This window comes from Mandrillus leucophaeus, unplaced genomic scaffold (assembly GCF_000951045.1).
Source record: "Mandrillus leucophaeus isolate KB7577 unplaced genomic scaffold, Mleu.le_1.0 Scaffold117, whole genome shotgun sequence".
Taxonomy (NCBI): Eukaryota; Metazoa; Chordata; class Mammalia; order Primates; family Cercopithecidae; genus Mandrillus; species Mandrillus leucophaeus.
The window spans coordinates 1,717,421-1,742,396 of NW_012099987.1; the positions used below are offsets into that span (position 1 = coordinate 1,717,421).

General features: G+C 36.1%; 1 protein-coding gene across 1 annotated transcript in view; it reads right to left on the reverse strand.

The window, feature by feature from the left end:
* Positions 1-24,976, reverse strand: part of TM9SF3 (transmembrane 9 superfamily member 3) — a 75,107-nt gene that overhangs the window by 27,808 nt on the left and 22,323 nt on the right. Inside the window, exons 5-10 of the mRNA XM_012000256.1 lie at positions 22,459-22,590; positions 20,687-20,853; positions 17,358-17,452; positions 13,526-13,656; positions 2,511-2,650; positions 390-458 (exon numbers count right to left, since the gene is read on the reverse strand). Coding sequence (XP_011855646.1) covers positions 390-458; positions 2,511-2,650; positions 13,526-13,656; positions 17,358-17,452; positions 20,687-20,853; positions 22,459-22,590 — 734 coding nt within the window. The remainder of the gene's footprint in view (positions 1-389; positions 459-2,510; positions 2,651-13,525; positions 13,657-17,357; positions 17,453-20,686; positions 20,854-22,458; positions 22,591-24,976) is intronic.

The window sequence follows — 24,976 nt, forward strand, 5'->3', positions numbered from 1 at the left end:
TTTTTTTTTTAGTAGAGACGGGGTTTCACTGTGTTAGCCAAGATGATCTCGATCTCCTGACCTCGTGATCTGCCCACCTCTGCCTCCCAAAGTGCTGGGACTACAGGTGTGAGCCACTGCGCCCGGCAACACATAGCTTTGATTTCTAAGATTTCCTCTTAGGTGAGGGAGGTCTAGAATACAATACAAAAAGGTATAAACATCACCTGAATATTTAAGAACACAGTCAACAGCTACCTTTATATAGCCTATTAGACCCCTTTCTGGAATCATGGAATTAACAGACTATTAGATGTTCTCCCAACTGATGACTTTACATGTTCCCTAACTCCTAAATTGTCTTACTATAATCAAATCCCTCAAAACATAAATACATTATCAAAACTTACATTTCAATAAAGATTGAACCAAAAGGTAAAATTCCACCCAGGCAAACAATAACTGCAGGCTCCATGAACCTGGAAAATATTAAAATTAATAGTAAACTTCTAGTATGATTTCCATATTACATAAACACTGATAACAGAAAGCAGGTACTTGACACTTAACATCATCTCTGAAGGATAGAAACAAACCAGTAAAATGAAAAGCCAAAACCAAAAGAGGCACAATATATAGGTGGGACTTCAATTTAGCCACAGGTTATAATCAATATTCTTTCTGCATTAAAGGCTGAGACAAGTATATGGAGAACAAAAATAACTGACACTGGCAAAACTTGCAAAAGTCTCTAAGTGTTCCCTCTGGTTCTACTAGACTTCCATAACTTCTTAGAACCCTATAGGCATTTATTCACAAAAAGCCAAAGGGAAAGAAAGTGAGAGTCGAGAGACCCCCATTTGAAATAATGTTTCCCAAATTGTGGCCTTGTCATCTCTTTGCTCATTCTCTCCTTGGTTCTATAATTCCTTTTCCTAAAAATTATGCAATTAAGGTATTATGAGTTCTTATTTATAATGGCACCAAAGAAATAAAAAATAAAATTTGAAATTCATTCATTCATTCAACAAACATTTACTGACTGTAATGGGTAATTCCCCACCTGGATGCCTTCTCTCGTCTCCTATTGCTCTCCTGAAAGTATTGGCTCAAATGTTCTCCCTTTAAAACCTTTGCTGAGTCTCCCAGGAAGAGGTGGGTCCTTCTCTTATTCTTCCACTGCCTCTTGAACATATCTCCACCACACTACTTACCACACTATACTGTAACTGTCCAATTCCAAATACATATGTGTACATATATATAAAAAACCTCACTAGATTATAAACCATGGCAGGCAGAAGCTATTCATTTAGGTATTTCCAGTGCCTAGCACAATACCTGGCACAAAAAAGATCCTAAACTAATAACTATGAAATTAACAAACTAAAAAACTGAGAAAAAAAATTTTAAAATTTGAAAGCTGAAAAAAAACTTAAAAATCATTTAATGTAGTCTTCTTTCATTACTTTACAGGAAGCCAAGACTCACTGAGGTTAAAAGTGATCTGCCCAAGGTGACACAGTCAATGAGAGGCAGATCCAGTATTCAGATTTAGGTTCCCATGATTATACTCCCCAAAACAGAGACACACACAAGCCTTCCTATACCTAAATGCAAAGCATCTTTGGTGAGGAAGCTCTCACCAGACCTCCTCTCCTTCACTAGCCCTAGTGACTTAGAGGAACTTTTGTGACTTCTGACTATGATTTCCCTTTAACCTTACCCTTCCTAGTAAGGATACTGATGGGTCCTAACAGTCTAATACTGATTTACGGAAAAAAAAAAAAAATTACTTTAAAAAATAAACTACAAAACTTCTAACCAAAGTCTCTCATAAGCACCAATCTAAGGAAAGAAAAGAATGTGGCCAATTCAAACTATAGGGGGGCTATTTTATTCATCCTCCATTTCTATAAATGTCTACATGCTTCCAGTCTAGAAAGGACAGAGCAAAATTATCACCTATTTGTATAAGCACCTGAATATGCTATATTTATAATCTGGTAAAATATCTAGGGACAGAGACTTAATATATATATATACATACAGTACTAAAATATCTGGAAAGATAGTAAATATTTCAGGTTCTGCAGGTGATAGCATCTCTGACATAACTACTGATCTGCCAGCTCTGATGCTGTACTATAAAAGCAGCCACAGGTAATTCATAAACAAATGGGCACGGCTGAATTTCAACAAAACTTTATTGACAAAAATAGGCAGCAGACTAGATTTGGCCTGCAGGATTAGTAAAACTGCAGCTTTAGTTCACACTCACCTCTACACCATAGGAAAGCATTTGACTTAACTGTAAATGGCACAATATTCAGAAAGTGGAATAAGGGTACAATTTATTATTACTCCTAACAATGTAGGTTAAAGGAAACAGTAAAATGAACTCCTTAGGCTCAAACTTAAGATTGTCATTCTCATAAATACATGCCAATTCTGAAGTTACATGTACACAACAGCCTTAAGAACTTATATATTGTGTGAAACAATCGCATAAGATTTAGCATTCTCTTTACCATTTTTTCTCCGGTATAGGACGAGGCACAGCATTGACACGACAAGGAAAGTTGGGCTGACCTGACAGATTTCGGCCAAGTATTGTACCAACAAGATTTAGAGGAAGAATAACAAAAAAACAGATGCAACAAACGGCCACCTGTAAATTAAATAAAAATGTGTGATTACTCAGAGAACAATAACATTAATAAAAACAAAAGAGACACAATTTAAACACAATTTGATCACAAAAGAAAATGTTTAAGTTCAATATGGGCTAAAATTGTGCAAGAAGTACACTAATGAAAACAGAAAAAGGTATGCTTTAAAATATTAGAACTAAACTAAATACAAGTTGAACTAGTTCTTATCCAATTTAGTTTACCACTTTTTCCTATTCTCCCACACTATCTCTGCCATAGTCCTTTTTTCTCCTCTTTCACTCTCAGCTGTCATGGTTTTTTAAACATATTTATCCATTGTCTTTCATTATTATAACCAACTTACTTATCTGGCTACGCTTTTTGAGCTCGTAATATGCACTTAGAGCTTTATATGTGTTATTTCTTTATTTTACAGATGAAGGAAAGGGGACTCAGAGAAGGATAAGTAACTTCCCATAATCTCATAGCTAGTGGAGAGCCAGACCAAAATTTCAACTCAAATCTGCCAGCCTCAAAGCCCATGCTCTTTTCTATTCTACACTGCCTTGGAATCCTAATAGAAGAAGATCACTATCTACGTGTTATTAGTAAAATAGTACAAATATTTTTCTGCCTGTTAGTAGTGCAAAGTCCAAAATTATACAGAAGACCATACAAAGATTCTAGAACCAAAGTGGCCAATTAGAAACATTTATTTTTGTGACATTTTTCTTTATAAAATCAGCTCTTTTCCGGCAAACGATCTAATTAAGATCACTTCACTCTGACCTTCTGTAAAATGGAGTAGAACTGAATCACCTCTAAGATCTCTTTAAATTACATATTTTAGGTTATAATAAAAAGTAAAAGTGAGAGAAAAATTGAATGAAACATGTGAAGACACTGAGAGAAATGAAGAGGGTAGGAAATCCATAGTGATTGCACAAGAAGGAAAGATCTCTTTGAACCAATATTAGTAAAAATTCTTCATTAGATCCTTCTGTGTGTGCATATGTGTTTTTAAACAAGCCAAAGAGTATTGTCATCTCCTTTTCAGATACAACATAAATGTGTCAGAGTTATAGAGCTCCATAATACCATTTTAAACATCAGACTCAGGAACCCAATTTATCTGTGTTTCAGTTTAGGCCTAAGCCTATGAATAATATGAATTTATGCTCATATTATATTATGTGAAATGTGAAAAATAAGCAGGTGTTTTTAAGATAGTTTAAGTCTTATGAATTATACATATGTCATAAATATGGGGAGTGATAAATTCCATCTCAATTTTTGCTTTTACTTTCTTAATAACTACAAGACTCATAAACCTTAACACACTGTAATCAAGACCTATGTATTTTTTCCTTAGTTTGCCAGAACTCTAATTTGAAATAAGAATTAAAGACAAAATTCCTTCTAGGAAGAAAACATTCCTAGACCATGTAGAATTATATGGTCTAGAAGAATGGTTTTCAAGCTGTTGCAAAGAATTCTCAGGTCCTACTGAAGAGCTTCCGGGATTCCACAAGCATTTGATTTGAATATACTTTTGAAAATAGTTTCTTTTTAAAATACTTTTAATTGTAATAAGATACATACAGATCAAAGGAGTTTTATACCAAATAGCAGTACACTGGAGAGATCATAGCCAGGTTAACTCATTTTCACGCAAACCTCAGAATAAAGTTTCTCCTGCTTATCTCTGTGTATATACTGAACTCAATGAATTTTGTCACTGATTAGGAAGGCTTGTAATACTATATTGGTCTTTTATTCTATCTCCTTCGCCCCATCCCAATTAAGGCCTGCACATATTTGTTCACTAAAAATTGTATAAGCAAAAGTACTATTACAGCACAATGTGTGTGACACAATTGAGTGGCAGCTAAAGTGAGGGCACATCTTGCCTTCAGTGCACATAATAGTCAATAAAGGAACCTATAGTCTCAAAAAGACATTAGCAATTGCTTAGTATTTGTCAATATTTTCTCTTTCCTTGTCCAACTCTTTAATATATGATTAAAAATGTGAGCAGTTTGTTAGAAATAGTGATTAAGCTGTGAAACCAGTTCCCCACTCCTTTATGATCAAGTTCTGGATGAAGTTACTTGAAAAATACTCCAAGATTACAAGGCAAGCTGTTTAAAAAAAAAAAAAAAAATCACATGGAATGAACTCACTTGTGAAGTAAGAATTTTTCTCAATACTGATAACTAAATAAATTGGGTGCTGAAGATAAGTAATAGCTTACTTTATTCATACCCCTTGATATTAGATTTGTATCCATCACAACTTTACTGCTCTTGTTAGAGTGTTAAAAATACTTAATTTGCAAAATATACCTATAATAATAAAATCATGCTTGTATCTGTTTTCCATCTGGGCTTCCACATTATTTACGAACACAATTTAGCAGCTAAGAGGGTCTAATATATTGATGAAAACCCTGGAACTCAAATTAATATGGGGCTCTCCTCTATTCCCCTAGTCACTGTTCAGAGGAGAGTGAAAGCAGGCAGTGGGGAGAAGAAAGATTTACTCCATGCTGACGGCCTCCCTTATCTACAACAAGAACAAGTTAGAAACAAGTACTGCCTCTTGGTACTTAATACCCCAAAGATCTACATACTGATCACATCTTCTCAATCTCAGACATAAACCAAGAATGTGGCTATTACTTATTCTATCTTTGCTTCCAGACTGGCCTACAGGTCAATATCTCTCATAAACTTAGATGTAAAAAACAAATTTTAGCAAATGTAATCTAACAATATATAAAACAAAGAATATATCATGACAAAGTGAAGTTCATCAAACGAATGCAAGACTGATTAAAGATTAGAAAATTAATGCTATTCACCATATTATCAGAATTAAAAAAGAAAAATCACAGATCATCTCAAAAGATGCAGAAAAATGCTGCTCTAAGATCCAACACTCATTCAAAATTAAAAAAAAAAAAAAACTTGCAGCAAACTGCAAATAGAAGGAAACTTACAAGCTGATGAAGGGCATCTACAAAAAAAAAAAAAGCTATTATTTTAATTCACAGCATAAGACTAAATGTCTTCCTCCCAAGATTGGGAACAAAGAAAGGACGTCTGTTGTTCTATTCAACATTATACTGGAGGTTTTAACCAGTGCAATCAGACAACAAAAAGAAATAACAGACATACAGACCAAAAAAGAGAAGTGAAACTGTCTTTGTTTAAATAATTTGATAATCTGTTTTTTTAAATAACACTATGCACCCACAAAAATTTAAAATAATAAAAAAAAATTTTTAATCTATGTAAAAAACTAAAGTAAAGAAACTAGAATAAGTGAATTTAGCAGCGTTGTAGGATACAAAGCCAATATCTCAAAAACTGTTTTCCTACATATAGTCAACACTCAAAAATAGGGTAAAAACTGTTCAAGTCCACTTATAAGTGGATTTTCTTCTGCCTCGGCCACCCCTGAGACAGCATCCTTGAGACACCCCTCCCTCTTCTTCCTCAGTCTACTCAATGTGAAGATGATGAAAATGAAGATCTTTATTATGATCCACGTCAACTTAAAGAATAGCAAATATATTTTTATCTTCCTTATGATTTTCTCTTTTTCTTTTTAAGAGACAGGGTCTCACTACGTTGTCCAGGCTGAAATGCAGAGAGGGCACAATCATAGAGCACTAGAGCCTCAACTCCTGGGCTTAAGTGATCCTTCTGCCTTAGCCTCCTGAATAGCTGGGATTACAGGCACAAACCACACACCCAGCTAACCTTATGATTTTCTTAATAATATTTTCTTTTCCCTAGCTTACTTTATTGTAAGAATGCAGTATATAATACATATACAAAATACATGTTCATCAGTGAGGCTTCTAGTCAACAGTAGGCTTATTCGTAGTTAAGGTTTTGGGGAGGGTCAAAAGTTACATGCAGATTTTCAGCTGTACGGGCAGGGGGTAAGGGTCAGCACCCCAACCCTCATATTGCCCAAAAGTCAACTGTACTCTCATGCGCAACATAACAATTTTTTTTGGTCAATGATGGACCACATATCTGACATTGGTCCCATAAGATTATAAGACTGTATTTTTACTGTACCTTTTCTACGTTTACAGACACAAACACTTACCACTGTGTTACAACTGCCTACAACATTCAGTACAATAATATGCTGTACAGGTCTGTAGCTTTGTAAGATCAGGCTATAACATACAGACTAGGTGTGTAGGAGGCTATACCATCTAGGTTTGTGTAATTGCCCTCTGGAATGTTCACACAATGAAAAAATTGTGAACCAACTCACTTCCCAGAACATATCCCTGGCATTAAATGATGCATGACTGTACTAGCAATAAACAATCAGAATTTGAAATTTAAAAATGGCCGGGCATGGTGGCTCATGCCTGTAATCCCAGCACTCTGGGAGGCCGAGGCAGGCGGATCACCTAAGGTCAGGAGTTCGAGGCTAGCCTGACCAACATGATGAAAGCCTGTCTCTACAAAAATACAAAAATTAGCCGGCTATGGTGATGCGCACCTGTAATCCTAGCTACTAGGGAGGCTGAGGTAGGAGAATCGCTTGAACCGGGGAGGTGGAGGTTGCAGTGAGCCAAGATTGTGCCAATACACTTCAGCCTGGGCAACAGAGCAAGACTCCGTCTCAAAAAAAAAAAAAAGACAGAAAGAAAAAAAAAGAAATTTAAAAAATATCATTCACCAACAGAATATGAAATACTTGAGAATAAATTCAACAAAAGATGGACAAAACCTGAACACTAAAATCTATGAAACGTTGCTGAGAAAAATTAAATATATCTAAATAAGTTGAGAGATATCCTGTGCTCATTAATCAAAAGACTCAATAATGTTAAGATGTCAATTCTTCCCAAACTGTGCTACAGATTCAATGTAATCACAATCAAAACCCCAGAAGACTTTTTATAGAAACTGACAAGCTGATTCTAAACTTTATATGGAAATGCAAAGAATATTAGAAAAGCCAAAACAACTTTGAAAAAGAGGAATTGATTTCAGGACTTAAAAAGCTATAGTAATCAAGACAGTGTAGTATGAGCATTAAAAACAAGACAAATTGAAATAGAACAAATCGAAATGAAACAAGAGAAAATTCAGCAATAAAAATCCACACATATATGGTGAATTGGTTATCAACAAAGGTGCCAAGGCAACTCAACAGAGAAAGGATAATCTTTTCAACAAATGGTGCTGGAACAACTGACCAGTCATACCTAAAACAAAACAAAACCCCTCTGACCCTTAACTCATAGAATACACAAAATTAGCCAAAAATGGATCCTAGACCTAAACTTAAGAGCTAAAACTGTAAAATTTCTAGAAGACAACATATAAGGAAAGCTTGGTGATGTCTGGTTTGGCAAAAGACTTCTTAAATGGAATAGAAAAAGTGCAAAGCATAAAATTAAAAACAACAACAGTAAATTAGACTTTAAAATTAGTAACTTTGCCCTTCAAAAAATACTCTTTAGATTATGAAAAGACAACTCACAAAATAGGAGTACTTACAAAATACATATAAGACAAAGGACTTGTATTTACAATATGTTAAGGAACCCTTATCACTCAATAAAACAAACAATCTCTTAAAATAGGCAAAAGATCTGAACATTCATTAAAGAAGATATACAGATGGCAAAAAAAAAAGGCAAATAAAAAGATGTTCAACATGATTACTCATTAGGAAATGCTAATTAAAACTGAAAGACACTACTATACACTCACTAGAACAGCTAAAATTAAAAAGACTGACTCTATCAAGTGCTGGCAGTGATGTGGAACAAGTGGAATTTTCATAGAATGCTGATAGAAATGTAAAATGTCAAAACTATTTGGGAAAAGTTAAACTTGAACTATCATATGACCCAGGCATTCTACTCCTAGGTATTTATCCAAGAGAAATGAAAATGTAATTCCACAGAAAGACCTACACATAAATACTCACAGTAACTTGATTTGCAATAGCAAAAAAAACTAGTAAATTACTGGGTAAATGGATAAATTATGGTATATCCATGCAACTGAATACTATTGGGCAATACAAAGAACAAATTATTAATAAATGCCTGTAATCCCAGCACTTTGGGAGGCCAAGATGGGTGGATCACCTGAGGTCAGGAGTTCAAGACCTGTCTGGCCAACATGGTGAACTCTGTTTCTACCAAAAATACAAAAATTAGCCAGGCATGGTGATGCTTGCCTGTAGTCCCAGCCACTAGGGAGGCTGAGGCAGGAGGACTGCTTGAACCCCAGGGGCAGAGGTTGCAGTGAGCCAAGAGCACATCACTGCACTCCAGCCTGGGTGACAGAGCAAGACCCAGTCTCAAAATAAATAAATAAATAAATAAAATGCAACGTCAATAAATCTCAAAATAACTTTTATGAGTGAAACAAAAAAGAATATATACTGTATGAGCTACCATTCAAAGGAAATTCAGCAATGCAAATTACACTATGATATGAGAGAGTCGGCTGGTGGTTACCTAAGAATAGAGAGAAAAAAGAAAAAAAAGGATGAATTACAAAGGTATATAACAAAACTTCTCAACGTGACAAACATCTTTATCTTGAGTGCGGTAATGGTTTCACAAGTGTGTGTCTGTGTGTGTGTGTGTGTATTAAAATCCATCAAATTGTACACTTTAAATTTATGCAACTTATCACGTGTTAATTATACCTCAGTACATCTGTAAAAACACACAAACAGAAAAGGGCAAAAAAACATACCCACTGCTCTCAGAATTAAGCTAGGATTCCTTTTGACAGAAGGGAAGAAAAGAAAAATGGCCAAAAACAAAAACAAAAAACCCATCATCACCACCACCAGTACAACAAAGAAAACTATGGGAGAGTTTCTGTTGATTTTCTGTTCTGTAAAATAGGAATAACCACACCACTAGCTCTGCCTATCTCTTTGGGTTCTTCTGAAAACCAGACAAGATAATGCGTGTGAAAATGCTTTGTAAACTACAAAGTGCTACACAAATGCATTATTATTGATCCTTATTATAATTCATCTTCTTAGGTTTGGCACATCATTTCAGTCTGATGAGATCTTTTTAGATGCTGCCTTCATTATTTCATATTACCAGGTCATTATTTTATATTACTAGTTTCTTCCCTAGTCTCACATTCCTTTTCAATTGAATCAGCAGACCACCATGTCTCTAAGTTATTAGTAATCTTTTGAATAGGTCAGAGACAAGAATATCTGTCACCTTCTACTAAAGGATAGGATGTACATACTATGGCTAATACCTCAATACTCTTATAAGGTAGAACCACTTTCTTCTTTTTCCTCCTGGAAAAGTAAATTTGCCTGTCCAGTTTTACAGCACCTTTGCTCTCATACAGTTGCTCAAACTTTACTTAATATAATCTCTCAGTATCTCTAAAAGAAAATTTTTATGAGCAACAAGACTTTCAGCTAAGGCGGCTGGGTACTCCTGTACAATCAACTGCTTTGCTTATCTCAGGCTTCACTTCCCTCTTACCGGGGATCTTTCCTCCTACTTTTTTTGTTTGAGGGTTACATTTTATTTGAAAAATAAAGAGGAATAATGGGATGGAGACATTCTTTTTTCTTTTTTTATTGTTATATCACTGATCCCACATAATGAGCCTTTGATCTTGATATCTTTATAAAATCCTTTTGCTTGCTTTAGCATTTGTGAACAGCTCACCTTAGATGATGAAGTTTTTCTAACATTAGTTTTATAGATCTTTCTTTTTTTTCGAGACGGAGTCTCGCTCTTGTTGCCCAGGCTGGAATGCAGTGGCGCAATCTTGGATCACTGCAACCTCTGCCTCCCAGGTTCAAGCGATTCTCCTGCCTCAGCCTCCCGAGTAGCTGGGATTACAAGTGCCCGCCACCACACCTGGCTAATCTTTGTATTTTTAGTAGAGACGGGGTTTCACCATGTTGGCCATGGTGATCTCAGGTGATCCACCCGCCTTGGCCTCCTGAAGTGCTGGGATTATAGGCATAAGCCACTGCGCCCGGCCAATTTTATAAATCTTTCTAGAAAAGAAAGGTGATTAGTTCCCATGCTAGCTTGCCTCTATGAGTTTTAAAACTCTGTAATTTTGTTCTTTGTCCTTTGGAATCCAACAATAAGATCAAAATTTAGGATCTGAGATTTACAGCCCACGAAAGAAAGACTTCATGTCTGAAACCCTTTTCCAGAACATCTTGGCAAATCCTTTCTCATTCCCAAGGAACTCTTAACAGGACCAAAATCTCTGGGTATAGCACCTAAATCATTATTGGACAAATTCCCAAAAGAAAAAGTTTTTAGCTTTCCAAAATCAATCTAATTTTTCTTTTTTTTCTTGAGACAGACTCTTACTCTGCCGCCCAGGCTGGAGTGCAGTGGCGTGATCTCGGCTCACTGCAACCTCCACCTCCTGGGTTCCAGTGATCAAGCGATTCTCCTGCCTCAGCCTCCCGAGTAGCTGGGTTTACAGGCCTGCACTACCATGCCTGGCTAATTTTTGCATTTTCAGTAGAGATGGGGTTTCATCATGTTGGCCAGGCTGATCTCAAACTCCTGACCTCAAGTGATCCGCCTGCCTCAGCCTCCCAATGTGCTGGAATTACAGGCGTGAGCCACCATGCCCGGCCAGTTGTGGAAACTTTCATAGAACAGAGAATTAGAGTGAAGATCACCCAGAAAAAGGGCTCAATAGCCAAGAGATCAAAGGAATGGGGGATAGAAAGAGGTAAGGCCTGGGGAAGAGCACTTAGGAGGATCTGAAGACTCTGACTCTCAAATTAGGGTATTCAGTTAGTAGGGACACCTGGCTTCTGAGACACCTGGTACCTATGGTCTGGGAGCCTTTTGGCTAACAGATCCATCCCCAGATCCCAGGAACTGGAATCAGGTAAACACTACAGATTGGGTTTAAAGCAGGACAGACTAATTAGCTTAAAAGAAAGCCCTGAGCATTAAAATTTTTAAATCCCCAAGTGATTCTAATGTGTGCCCAGGGTTGAGAATCACTGAGTTTATGAGAATATGTAACCATTTCCTTCTGAATGTCAACAAGTCAAAACAACTAAAACCACAAACTTAAGTAGTTCAAGTACTTAATGAAGAGCTGGGTGAAACATTCACCTCAAGTTCTTCAAGTTCATGTTCAAAACAAGTTTTCACACTCTTAAGCGGAGAAAAGGAGACCCTAAAGCACACATCGGGTTAAAACATGAGGCCAGGGGAATGCCCCTCCCCCAGTATTCTTTCATTAGAACGCAAATTAAGAACATAATATTGTAGGAGCCTGCCAAGTACCAACAGTTAGTCTTTTTATTCACTAAAGATCAATTTTATAAACCTTCTCTGGCTCAGCACAGACTTTAAATATTATATTCTAATAATTTGTAATTATTAAATTATCTAAAGGCAAATTACACTGAATATTAACGTTTAAGACTCCATTTACAAAGTGGTAAAAATTTACAATTTTAGCGAGACAAAGTAACTTTGAAATACCATTTTCACCAATACCAAATTCAAAACTTTCTGATAAAAATTTTAACAGAATCAGAATTTTAATTTTTAAAGCACTATGAAAATAACCAATTCAGCAGATGATCTCTGAGAAGTAACTTGACTCACTCTATGTACTTTCTGATGGCCTGCAACTACCATAAAGCAAATTCTTTCCCGGTCTGATATAATTAATTACTTTTCCCTTTTCTGACCATTATCACTTACTTTGGCTTGAAAAAAAAATTTCCACTTTGAAGCAAGTTTCAAAATATTCCTAACTAAAAGGTATTAAAGATTTAATAAAAATGTATAATATTCAATGTGTCTTTGAAAAAAATTGGACTATAAAACAAAGTCACCTGAAATTTTTGTGAAACTCTTTGTTACCTCCCATATAATAGAAAGAAAACCCAAACAAGATTAAAACAGAGATTGTGGGCTCTAGTGGCAGTTCTACCATTAACTGTCTGTATGACCGTGACTAAGTTATTGGGCCTCTGTTAAAAGCAGTAACCACCCTGCAACTTGCATTGGCATATACATGTATGAATATGTATGCACAAGTGTACATTAAGCCTTCACTCTAGTCTAGGCCTAAAATTCTGTTTCTAGTAAAAAGGTAACACCAAGATTTGGGAGACTGTGGGTTAACTCATTTTATGTGTTCTAGTTGTAATATATTTAAATAATTCAAAGCATTTCCAAGCCTGTGCTTACAGGTAAGATATGTGAACACATTTTAACATCTATAGCAACGTATATTGTTGACATAAATGCTTCGTGAGGTTTGTTTGTTTTATTTTATTTTATTTTTTGAGATGTAGTCTGGCTCTGTTACCCAGGCTGGAGTGCAGTGGCGCGATCTCAGCTCACTGCAACCTCCACTGCAAACTGCACCTGGGTGCATGCCATTCTCCTGCCTCAGCCTCCTGAGTAGCTGGGACCACAGGCGCCCACCACCACGCTCAGTTAATTTTTTTTGTATTTTTAGTAAGGACAGGGTTTCACTGTGTTAGCCAGGATGGTCTCGATCTCCTGACCTCATGATCTGCCCGCCTTGGCCTCCCAAAGTGTTGGGATTACAGGCGTGAGCCACCGCACCTGGCCAGTGCTCGCTTTTAAAGTCAGCCTTTCACTTTACTGGCTTACAGAATCAAGAAAAAATAAAAAGCCAACTATAGGTTTAAACTTAACCAAAATTTTATGGAGGCTAACAACAATAGTATTTTCCTCATCTAACTTTCCAGGACTGGGTAGGAACCGACTGAAACTATCAAAACATCTAATAAGACGTATTTTGGAGGGACAGTAGGTCTCAGTTAGAATGTGTATACTTTTTCAGTTTAAAAGTAAGATTCAAGCAACTCACCATTGTTCCAAAAGGAATGGCTCTTGAAGCATGGTAATAAATGGCTATGAAATTGATGAAGAAGGCAGTGCCACACACCATAGCTGGGATAAGGAATGCCCCAATAAACATCTGCTTTATCCATCTCCTTCCTGAAAAGAAAGGAAACTATGAGAGTTTAATATAATTATTTAGTACCAAATTATTTGTTTGAAATTTTAATATAAAGATCATGAAATTTAACATCTTAATAATTGTTTCAAAACAATAGCTAACAAATACCACAGCTTTTCAAGTATGTATAGTGAAATCACAGCTTCTGAAGTGGGTGCACTGGAAAAGAGCAATGACCTGCAGTAAATATTCCGACGTTTTATCTTGACTCTGCCACTGAACTGCTGTGAACTTTCATAAGCCACTCTGTCTCTCTAGGCTACAAGTTGGCCTAGAAAGGGGTTTTTATTATTGGTTTAAAATAAACTGACCAAAAAAAAAAAAAGAGAAAGGGGCTTTTAAACTATTCCTTGGAGTTCTGGAGCTTCTTGGCATGCCCATGAAGTCACTGGTGAAGAAAAATCCCAGATCCCCTTACCCATGCTTCAACCAGAACAAGTACGTTTTCAACAGTTTTACACACTGGAGTTTCATGTAAGCTTTCATTTGAAAAGCGGGTTATACTGCTTTAAAAAGAAGAAAAAAGTCTAAAAACCAGTGAGTCAAAAAAAAAAGAACTTCACCAGAAACCCACTTACGATTTTTCAGCACCCTAAGACAGGGAAAAAAAAAAAATTAAATGTGAAATAAAAAATAAAAAACTCTGAGTTAGATAGTCTCTAAGTTTGTTCTTAGCTCTAAAATAAGTATGTACTTAAGAGCATTTCTATGTTTGAAAAGAAAAAAAACAATGTGTTTCATAAGCTCTCTCTCAGCAATCAGAACTACAGATTTATAAGTTTTACTGTTTCTCTGTACCTCTGTGTATTGCCAAATTCTAGACATTGAGCTTCTATTATTCAAATAATCAAGGAAACAAATTTTTTGACTACGCAATTAAAAAAAAAAATCTTCAATTGTGCTCATACAGACCAGAAGAGCAACAGGGAGCTGTCTTTCTAATTAATACAGCAGAGTGTAAAACTGGTAGAAAATATCTTCAAACAGCTTAGAAACACTGAATCACTATCAAAATTCAACTCAGTAATAGGCAACAGGGACCCAAATAGAAAGTACCATAGAAAAATAAGCAATACCCTAACTTTAGTTTTCTGCTATATAAAGTTCTTTTAAAACATCTGTTACAGAATTATTACCTAAAATCGTAACGTTCCTCCAGAAAAACTCCTTAATTCTGAGCCTTCTCTCCTGTTTCATTTCTTTTCTGGGTAAGTTTCAAGAACTTCTCCTTTCTAACTGATATCCAGCATTTGAACAACACAAAAAAGTGGTGATTAATTAAAGTATTATTCTATTTAATTCCAACACCTTTCTAGCATTTTTTCCTGTACTTTCCACTATCTTTTCAGATTCAGACATGTATCAATAAAACTGTGGCCAGGCGTGGTGGCTCATGCCTGTAAACCCAGCACTTTGGGCGCTGAGGTGAGCAAATCACCTGAGGTCAGGAGTTCGAGACCAGCCTGACCAACGTGGTGAAACCCTGTCTCTACTAAAAACACAAAAATTAGCTGGGCATGGTGACACACGCCTGTAATCCTAACTACTAAGCAGGCTGAGGCAAGAGAATCGCCTGAACCCAGGAGGCGGAGGTTGCAGTGAGCTGAGATCGTGCCATTGCACTCCAGCCTGGGAGACAAGAGCGAAACTCCATCGCAAAAAATAAAAATAAAATAAAATAAACAAATAAACAAAACTCCTTATCCAACTCTCTATTTCTCCCTTTCCTTCTAACAGTCAAAAATAATCCCATACACATTCCACTGGGTACAATCAGTAGCCCAAGTATCTGCATTGCTGGGCTTTCTACTGCTCTCCAAACCCTTGAAGTCTCTGGCTAAGGTCCTGGATACCACTGGCTTCAAACTAGATCTATAGCACTATAGTGCACTGAGGACAGTGTGAAGACCTTGAGCTTCACTGTACTTCAAATCCTGAGATAACTCTGAAAAATTCTTGATTTCCTGGGTTGACCTCTACATTAAAAGTTTTTGAGGCTTGATCAGACAAAATATCGAGACATTATCAGATCTCCTCAGGACACTACCAATTAGAACATAATCTTTAGATTATATTTTGTAAGACTTGATATTCCTAGACCTGAGCCTGAACTCTGTCAGCTTTCAAGAATAAGTGTAGGAAAGGAAAGTTGGGCTGGGTGTTCTTAACTTGTAATCAGACTAAAAACAAATTTATGTCCAACTTCAAATAAATTTCCTGTTTTAAATAAATCTGTTTCTGCTGTGGAGACTATTTTGAGAGTCATAAACTAAAATTTTAGCCTAACTAGTTTCCAGGTCAAATTCAAATTAAAAGTTGCCTCATGCGTCCTTATTTCCTTAGGATGTGGTCTTTTATGATAGGACTCATTTCCCATACCTACAAGTCGAATTTAGAGACTGAACATCTTCCTAAAATAGTCAGGAACCCATAATGATACTCCCTCAGTCAATCCAAATAATTATCTATACTGAAGGTACAGGTCACATTAAGTCAAGAAGATTAATAAAAAAGCAATGGTAAACCAAGATATCCTGAGAGAATTTTAAATAATCCTACGCTCTGATTTCCTATAACCTGTAAGTGTGCCCAGTCTACGAAAAGAAGGCAAGATCCCCTATTACTGACACTGCTTAAGATGGGCTGTGGAAAACGAAATATAATTTTAAGGTATTTCAACACTACTTCATTCATAAACTAAAATATGGACATCTACCAATTTTTGTACTTTTCTGACCTCAGACTACTGCAGGGAATACAAGAGAATTTAAAGACCCCTGAATGCCATTGCAGAAAAAAACACCAAGGAGCAGTATCCTTGTACTATCGTGTTATTAGTTCCATCAATTTCAGGTAATAGTATTAAAGGAGCAATAGGATATTTAAGACAAAGTGCTCTTAGCAAAAGACTGTGACAAAGAATAGCAGAAATATTTGCAAAGGGTCCTTTGATAAACACTAACAGTCAACAGAAATACATAACTTTCCTTCCTATTCTCTTTCCATTGTCCAGAAACTTTACCCACAGGCCATTACACATGCCTTTATACTCATCTATAAAGCTTTTTTTCTGTGTAGATGCATCACATGGAGCACATCTAGAGCCAGGCACCTCAAAGCAAATAGTATCAATAACTTAAACGCACTCTCCTACACGTTCATCAGGGCAAATTACATGGTGCACAAGGGAGATTATCTACTAATTATTCACAATTTTAGGAAATAAAATGCGAGAATTCCACAAAAGCAAGATAGAACACACAATAGGTTTGGTAGAAATTATGTGAAATGAGATAACAAAGAATTTTACAACGGCTGTTCTGCCCATTTTAAATTTAAATACCTCACAGTAGACCAGGCACTTTGGGAGGCCGAATCACTTGAGGTCAGGAGTTTCATAGCAGCCTGACTACCATGGTGAAATCTCGTCTCTACTGAAAATACAAAAATTAGCTGGGCATGGTGGCACACACCTGTAATTCCAAGCTACTCAGGAGGCTGAGGCATGAGAATCGCTTGAACCCAGGAGATGGAGGTTGCGGTGAGCAGAGATTGCGCCACTGCACTCCAGCCTGGGAGATGGAGTAAGACTCTCTCAAAACAAACGAACCAACAAAATCTCATAGTAAAATATTAGCATCTATAATTAAAAACATGAAGTGAGAATTCCTAAGTTTACCTCCTTGTCTAGCATACAGACTTCCTCCAAAATAACCATTCACTGGAGACGTAGCAGCATAGACAAATATGGCTGTACTGAGCATTGATCCCCTCCTAAAAAGGCAAAAAAAAAAAAAAAAAAAAGATAAATTAAAACCAACAATCTAAAGAAAACATCATACAGTCTATTATATTAATATTAGTTTAATTTTAAAGATAACTTTAACAGAAACACAAAAATATCACAACCTGGACTACAAATAAAACTCAAAAGATTCTCTATAGTGAATGAATTTGTAGTTAAAACTGCATTTACATGATACCTGGCTGATGCTAATTTTTTTAACCGCAGTTAAATGTTTTGATATATTCTAAGCAAGTATTTCACATTTATTTGGCAAAAATACTAGAAGCTGACACTAAAACTGTTCTGTGAACCTGTAAACCAACCCCATAATATGGAACAAGATGTTCATCTGTTAAAAAAAATGACTAGAATCGTCTGTTTCATAACTTAATTCAACTGCTTATGATTCTTGCCTGCAAACAGAAATAAAATAGTAGTATCATCTATATTAAATACTATTATTTTAGATGCAATAACACTGAGACTTTCTGTTTCCCTCATACTGCTGAAAATGATTTTTAGGCCGGGCACAGTGGCTTACACCTGTAATCCCAGCACTTTGGAAGACCAAGGTAGGCAGATCACATGAGGTCAGGAGTTTGAAACCAGCCTGGCCAACATGGCACAACCCTGCCTCAACTAAAAATACAAAAATTAGCCATGTGTGGTGGCAGGTGCCTGTAATTCCAGCTACTCAAGAGGCTGAGGCAGGAGAACTGCTTGAACCTGGGAGGCAGAGGTGATAGCAAGCCAAGAGCGCATCGCTGCTCTCCCTCCTGGATGACAGAGCAAGACTCCACCTCAAAAAAAAAAAAAGTAAAAATTTAAAAATTAAAATCAGACATATGATTTTTAAAAAGTCTATTTTAAAAAGTCTATTTCTTTGTTCACAAATATTCTATGGGCATTCCCTCCCCCTGTCCCTCAAATAAACCATTTTTATCTATACTGAAAAATCTGCTGAAGGAGGTAACAGTCCTCCTTATTCATCTCTCTAAGATGGGACAAGGGGAACACCTGAAGAAGTGTTTAGCCTACACGTGCCACAGCCTTACCACTCTCCGCTGAAAAGTTTCAGAGTAGCTGCAGCAGCAGCAGCACTAACAAACTTACTCCTCACCTTCTCAAACTCTATGCCTTCTCAATATCACACTATAACAGGCACCCACATTGATACTGATCCTCTACCTTTTACCCTCAAAATAGTTTTCCTCTGATTGCTATAGTGACCACAGAGGCAAAGTAATTTTTACGTTACATTATCTGCTCTTTATCCTCTAGAATCATTCCTATTCAAGTGATTTATCCCAATTTTGTGTGCAAATTTTTCATTTTCTCACCACTTTGTATTATTATCTCTATTTTCATTTCCGTAACATAGCAAATTAAGAAAAGAGTTCTGGAATAAGATTGCCTAGGTTCCAATCCCAGCTCACTAACACTCTTTACTAATAAAGGGTGCTCATTGATCTCAGATTATTTCTCTGAGCTTTAGTTTCCTGGTCTGTAGAATAGAAATAGAATAGTTCCTTCCCAGGGTTGACGTGAAGATTAAGGGATCAAATGTGCACGAAATACCTAAAGTGAAACCTCAGTAAGTTGGCCACTATTATATAATAATAAATCTTTAATGCTTTAGTTCTTATATAAGTAATGAATTACATTCATTTCAAATAAACACAACACAGAACAACCACTTACAGTAATTATAGGCTAAAATAACAATGCATGACTTGCCTGCTAATATTATACATTAGTGAGTGGTTTCTTATTTATAAAAGTTGAAGGTCTCTAAGTAAAAGAGCTTCTGCATTAAAAAAAAAAAAATGAGTTGCCAAATTGTAACACTAACATTTTGAAAAGGAAGCGGCAAAAACTTGGATTCTAGAAGAGATTATCTTCTAGTGGCTCATAAGACTGTGAAAGTACAGCCAGTGTCAATTCAATAGTGATTAACTTAATCCAGTGTTTAATGTAAAGCACGACTTCTTGGTAGATTTGAAATGTTTTCTTGTATTTAGGGTCCAGTTTATCTGAAATACATTATACCCGAAAATATGAACTACTCACCAGAACTCTGAAGTTTAGATTTGGGTTATTTTAAAGCTCATGTGGTAAATGAATTAAAAAGGTTAAAGAAATACAACCAACACTACAGAGAAATAGCTTTGTTGGTTAACACATATTCATTTCAGTTCAACAAGCATTGACTGAATACCTTCCACATGCAAAGCTCCTTAAGTAGGTACTTTGAGAATTCAAAGGTAAGTTATGACCTGATCTTTACTCTCAAGGAACTTACTATCTAGTAGAGGAAACAAATATTTAGTATACAGTTAAATATTTAATATGCAACTAAAGAGCCATTCTTTCAGCAAGGATTTATTGCTTGCCCACCAAATGCCAGGCATATAGAGGAAAGAATGCATTATGAACTAAAGTAGAGGCATGAAATATAACTAGAGAAAAGTGTCATTCTGATTGAGGACTTCATGAGGCAGCACCTGAAATGCCTGAATTATAATCGCTACCACCCAGGCACCAGAATGTGTTTGCTTCATAGAGGTTGTGGCTTTGAGCACTGAATAGGGACCTGAGATCTTCTGTGAATGTATAACTTTTTCACATAATTCAAAGACCTAAATTGAGAATTTATTACAAATGGTTTTGTTTGCGAAGAAAGAATTACCAAAAATCGTGTCAAGATAGGATGCATACTGAACCAGGAGTTCTTTTCTAAAGAAGTCATCAATTATTTTTCTAACCTTATGTGACTTTTTAATCACTCTTTTTACTATTATTTACAGTGCTTTCTTCTACTCTGATGTTTTCCAGTTCTCAAGGTAAATATGAAGTAACTTAGTAATTGAAATTCTTGTACTTCTGATGAAGCTCTAATTGGATCTTCAACTTTAAAAAAAAATGCCTATTTACTTTGTCAAACAGCTATGAATTGAAAGTAACCTCTGTTTGTGTCTTTATGGAACATATAACCTTTATAACAAACCACAATGTTCAGTAATGCTAGTAAGTTTTGGCATGTAACAGAAAAATACAGATTACTGTTCATTATTTAATTTGTCTGTCTGCATTTATGATATTTATCATAAATTGTAAGATAAAGGAAATAAGCAACGATTTAATTATGATGGACTTAAAAGATTCCAGTATTAAAACTATTCAAGAATAAAGACATAATAAAGTTAAGTGTAGGCACTTACTCAGTATATAAATCTTCTATCATTGCAACAATAATAACGATGAGAGACACAGCAAATATCTGACATCCAGAACCAATGAGAGAGGAAAATATCAGTGGGTGACTTGATGGTCTAAATACATCTCCATGCACCTGTTTCCATCCATATTCATCTCCTAGGTCTCTATCCTATATACAAATATATAGAGAGAAAAGCAAATCATTCAGAATCAAACTAAAACATAGTAAATAGGTAAAAATCACAGTTGTAAGTTTCCTCCCTCCAAATTTATAGCTACTTAAATTCAAAATATTGAGAAAATATATTCCAAACTTAAAATGATCACTGCCTTAATAACAATATTAAAATGCTGAGGTTCAGGAAGTTGACTTCCGGTTGCGCTCAGAGAATCTCAAATAATGGAAAAAGAAAAGGTTTAGTAACAAAAAGAAATGGTCAAATTGGGAGAACAGTGCACTGACTCTCTTAATGTCACTATCAGACACTATTCTTGCCATTCACCTCATAGCTGTACCTCATATACAATCAGGGGCTAGGTGGACAGCGAAAGAGAGGAGTATCAAAACCAGTACTAGATGCCCTAAGAATGCAGAAATGTCCTTTAGCACCTAGAATCTAAGAAAACATATGGGGGAAATATTCGACATGAATGTTTTTATTTAAGAGTCTATATAGCATTTTTTTAAAAAAGAATTCAATTTTTACTTTGCAACCTTAGTAAGCAAGTGTTCCTTAAACAGTTTCTAACACAGCTTGCTTCTAAAACAATATTTACTAAGGAATAGCAGTCCCTCAAGGTAATCTGTTGTGGTGGGGAGAATCCTAATCAGATACAGTTAAGAGGCACCAAATGCTTTATCAACCCTTTGATACTTCACAATATACCCTAGTATATTAAAATTTAAAATTTTAAACTATTTCCCAAGCCAGGCACAGTGGCTCACACCTATAATCCCAGCACTTTGGGAGGCCAACGCTGGAGGATTGCTTGAGGCCAGGAGCTCAGGACCAACCTGGGCAGCATAGTGAAATTATCTCTACAATAAATAAAAAAATAGCCAGGGGTGGGGGCTTGTTCCTGTAGTCCTAGCTACTCAGGAGGCTGAGGCGGCACGATCACTTGAGCTCTTGAGTTTGAAGTTACAGTGAGCTATGATCACACCACTACACTCCAGCCTGTCTCTTAAGACAAATTTCCTATTTAATGATACAGTTTACCTATATGGAATGTCCATTAGCTAGCACTCCATATAACACGCTTTTTGTTCTCTAACTTAGTGAAAGAACTTAGAAAACAAATCTTTCCTCTGAACCCACTAAACTAAACATAAATTAATCCTTCTACCCATTCCCTGAATTTTAAGCAATATTTAACAGTATTAGAAAGTTACTAAATCAGGTCTACATCCTCCTAGATGCAATTCTGAAATAAAGAGTTCTAAGAACTAACAGTTTGTTTCTTAGGTCTGACATACTCTTACTTGGTGGCAAAACTTCGCTTGAACTAACAAGAGGTTACACTATTTATTTATCCCACTTCGGGTGAATGTTCATATGTTTTGCTGAAAAAAATAATAGTATTATTTGATTACAGGGCATGGTTACAGAGCACACTGGGCATTTTATATCTTTCTTAACTCTAAAAATCCTGAATTCTGGAAACTCATCTGGCCCCAAGACTTCCGATAAGAAATTATGACCTACCTTCCAACATTTAAAACTTAACACTCAGTTAAAATGTTTTTACAAATATAATGTAAATGTTTACTCACCATATCATCCATTTCTTCCTCTTTGCTGTACCGAGCATAATCTTTTCTTAATGTTCTCATTAAAATCATTGAAACTAAGCCCACCAAGAAGATCACCATCATGAAGGAATTGAAAATTGAAAACCAATGAATCTAAAATAACAGAAAATAAAATGTTACCAACCTGCAATACCAGCCCAAAATTCATAGGTTCCACAAGGACAAGTGGATGTTAATGCAAAGAAAAAAAAAGTCTTTAATTAAATCTTTTAGACAAAAATCCAAATTTAAGACACTTTGAGGATGAGTATTTATTATGCTAAGGGGATTGGCTTTCTTTACAATAAGCTCCCATATGTTGAAAACAAGCTACCATTTATATAAATTTTCAAAATCAAAGTTATTGTTAAAAAAAAAAAGTACAATTGGCCAGATAGCCTATACTGTTCAGCATTATATGGAAAAAACATGGGCTCTGGAGTCAAACATAGCCAATTTCTGGCTATGTCACTGCAGTTTTCTCATCTGGAAAATGGAGAAGATAATACTTATCTTGTCATTGCTTTGTGGGGTTTAATAATGTATATATAAAGCATGGCACCTTAGATGCTCAGTAAATGTTAGTTCCCTTCTCTCTAATTGAACAATCTGAAAACCTCCTTAAAATACTGACTAAACCATTATAGTTGGCTGCCATGGACTTAGGTTACCATTCTGAATGATTTGCTTCACTTGCTCCAGGTTAGTTCATCCTCACCCTATCACCACCATTATGTAGCCCTTTCCAAACCCATGTTACATAGAATATTGAGGCATCCTTTAGTTCCTCAATGTTCTTGAAGCACTTGGCTTTGATTTTATCCACACATTTGTTACAATATTACATCTAGATTCTGGTTCATAGTCACAAGGTACTACTCAAAATGTAGCACATCTGATTTGAACTAGGTCTGTGGCACTGCCCAGTTATTTCTTTATTTACATTTTAATTCCCAAAAGATCTTTAGGGATAGTGCCCAAATTTCTCTCCTCTCTTCAAGGCCCCAATACCATCCTTTCTCCTGCCTTCCCTTGAAGCTAATTGTCTTCTACTATCCATCATGACACAATCTTTCCACATCCACATTTTGAGGTGTTTTTTTCTCCTCTCATTTTGCATCCCAACCCCTCCACCTTTCACCAGCATCAGCAATCTCCAAAAGTCCTTATCTACAATGATGTCTACTCCCTGGGGTTGTCATAAAGTTTAAACAACAAAGGTAAGCCTGGCACATCAAAAACACTAAATAAAATCTAAAAGTTATTGTTATTGCTATTATTCTCTTCTGAAGTGTTTGCTTCATCTTTTGTCCCTCATTCTTTTCATCTTCTCACCTCCCGATCCTTTCAATGTCAATACTTTTCAAAGGAGACATGTTCCAGTTCTTCCCTCACTTCCTCCAAAACACAATACAATCTCACTTTTGTCCCACAAAATTTCTCTCAAAGGCCTGCAATGAACTTCTAAACAGATTCAGCGGCCAATTATCTGCCTCACTCTCCTTGATCTCTCTGCCACATCTGACCTTTCCTTGTCAGGAAAGCATCCTACTTCACTGCTGCTTCTCCTCTTTCATCTTCCATGCTGGCTCCTCCCATCCTTTGTGAACTTCTCCAAAAGCTCCAGTCTTAGTACTCTGCTGTGACTTCTTTAGGTTCTCAGAACTTTTAACCAGCATTCCAATGATGATGATAACACCCTCTCCCCCACCTCCCATCCCACCCCAAATCACTAGTCTTCTTTCACCCTCATGTTTCAGGTTTTTGCTAACTACAATAATTTCCACTTGAATGTCTTTCTGGAATGTCAGACTCAGACTGCCCTAAAGTACACTCATAATCTTCCACCTCACATATAATACTTGTTTCTGATTCTCTAACTTCTGCTAATGGTACTAACATTTGGCTTTGAAATTTTACAATTATCTCTGGCTCTTCCTTCTCCTTAATTCTTCGTAAGTATTATTAAGCATTCTTTTTTCAAAATGACTTGTATCTATCCATTCTGCTTCATTCCCATGCCGTCACCTCATACCTTGATAGCACTAATGGCCTCCTAGTTGGCCTGTTTGTTGGTCTCTCCCCTTCCTATCTATCCTGTAAAAAGCTATCAAGGAAATCTTTCCAAAGCATGTTCATATATCACTCCACTATTATAAAACTTAGAGTTGTACACCCTATTTCTCTTATATCAAATCTAAGCTACTTTCTCCAACATTCTATACTCCCTGTAATATGGCCATCTCACCTTATCTAGTCAGCTTTTCTTTCCATTATATGCTATATTCCAATAAGGCTTATTCCTCTTCAAGAACCCATAAGCACAGCATACTCACTTCCACCTCTGCATTTTTCTCATTTCTTCTCACATGGGATCTATTTCTACTCCCCTTAGCAAATTCTACCCAGTCTTTATATTCCAACACAAGCACCTTTCCCTCCATGAAACGTCTTATCTACATATTCTAGTTCTTCATAGATATCCTCCTGCTCTAAAATT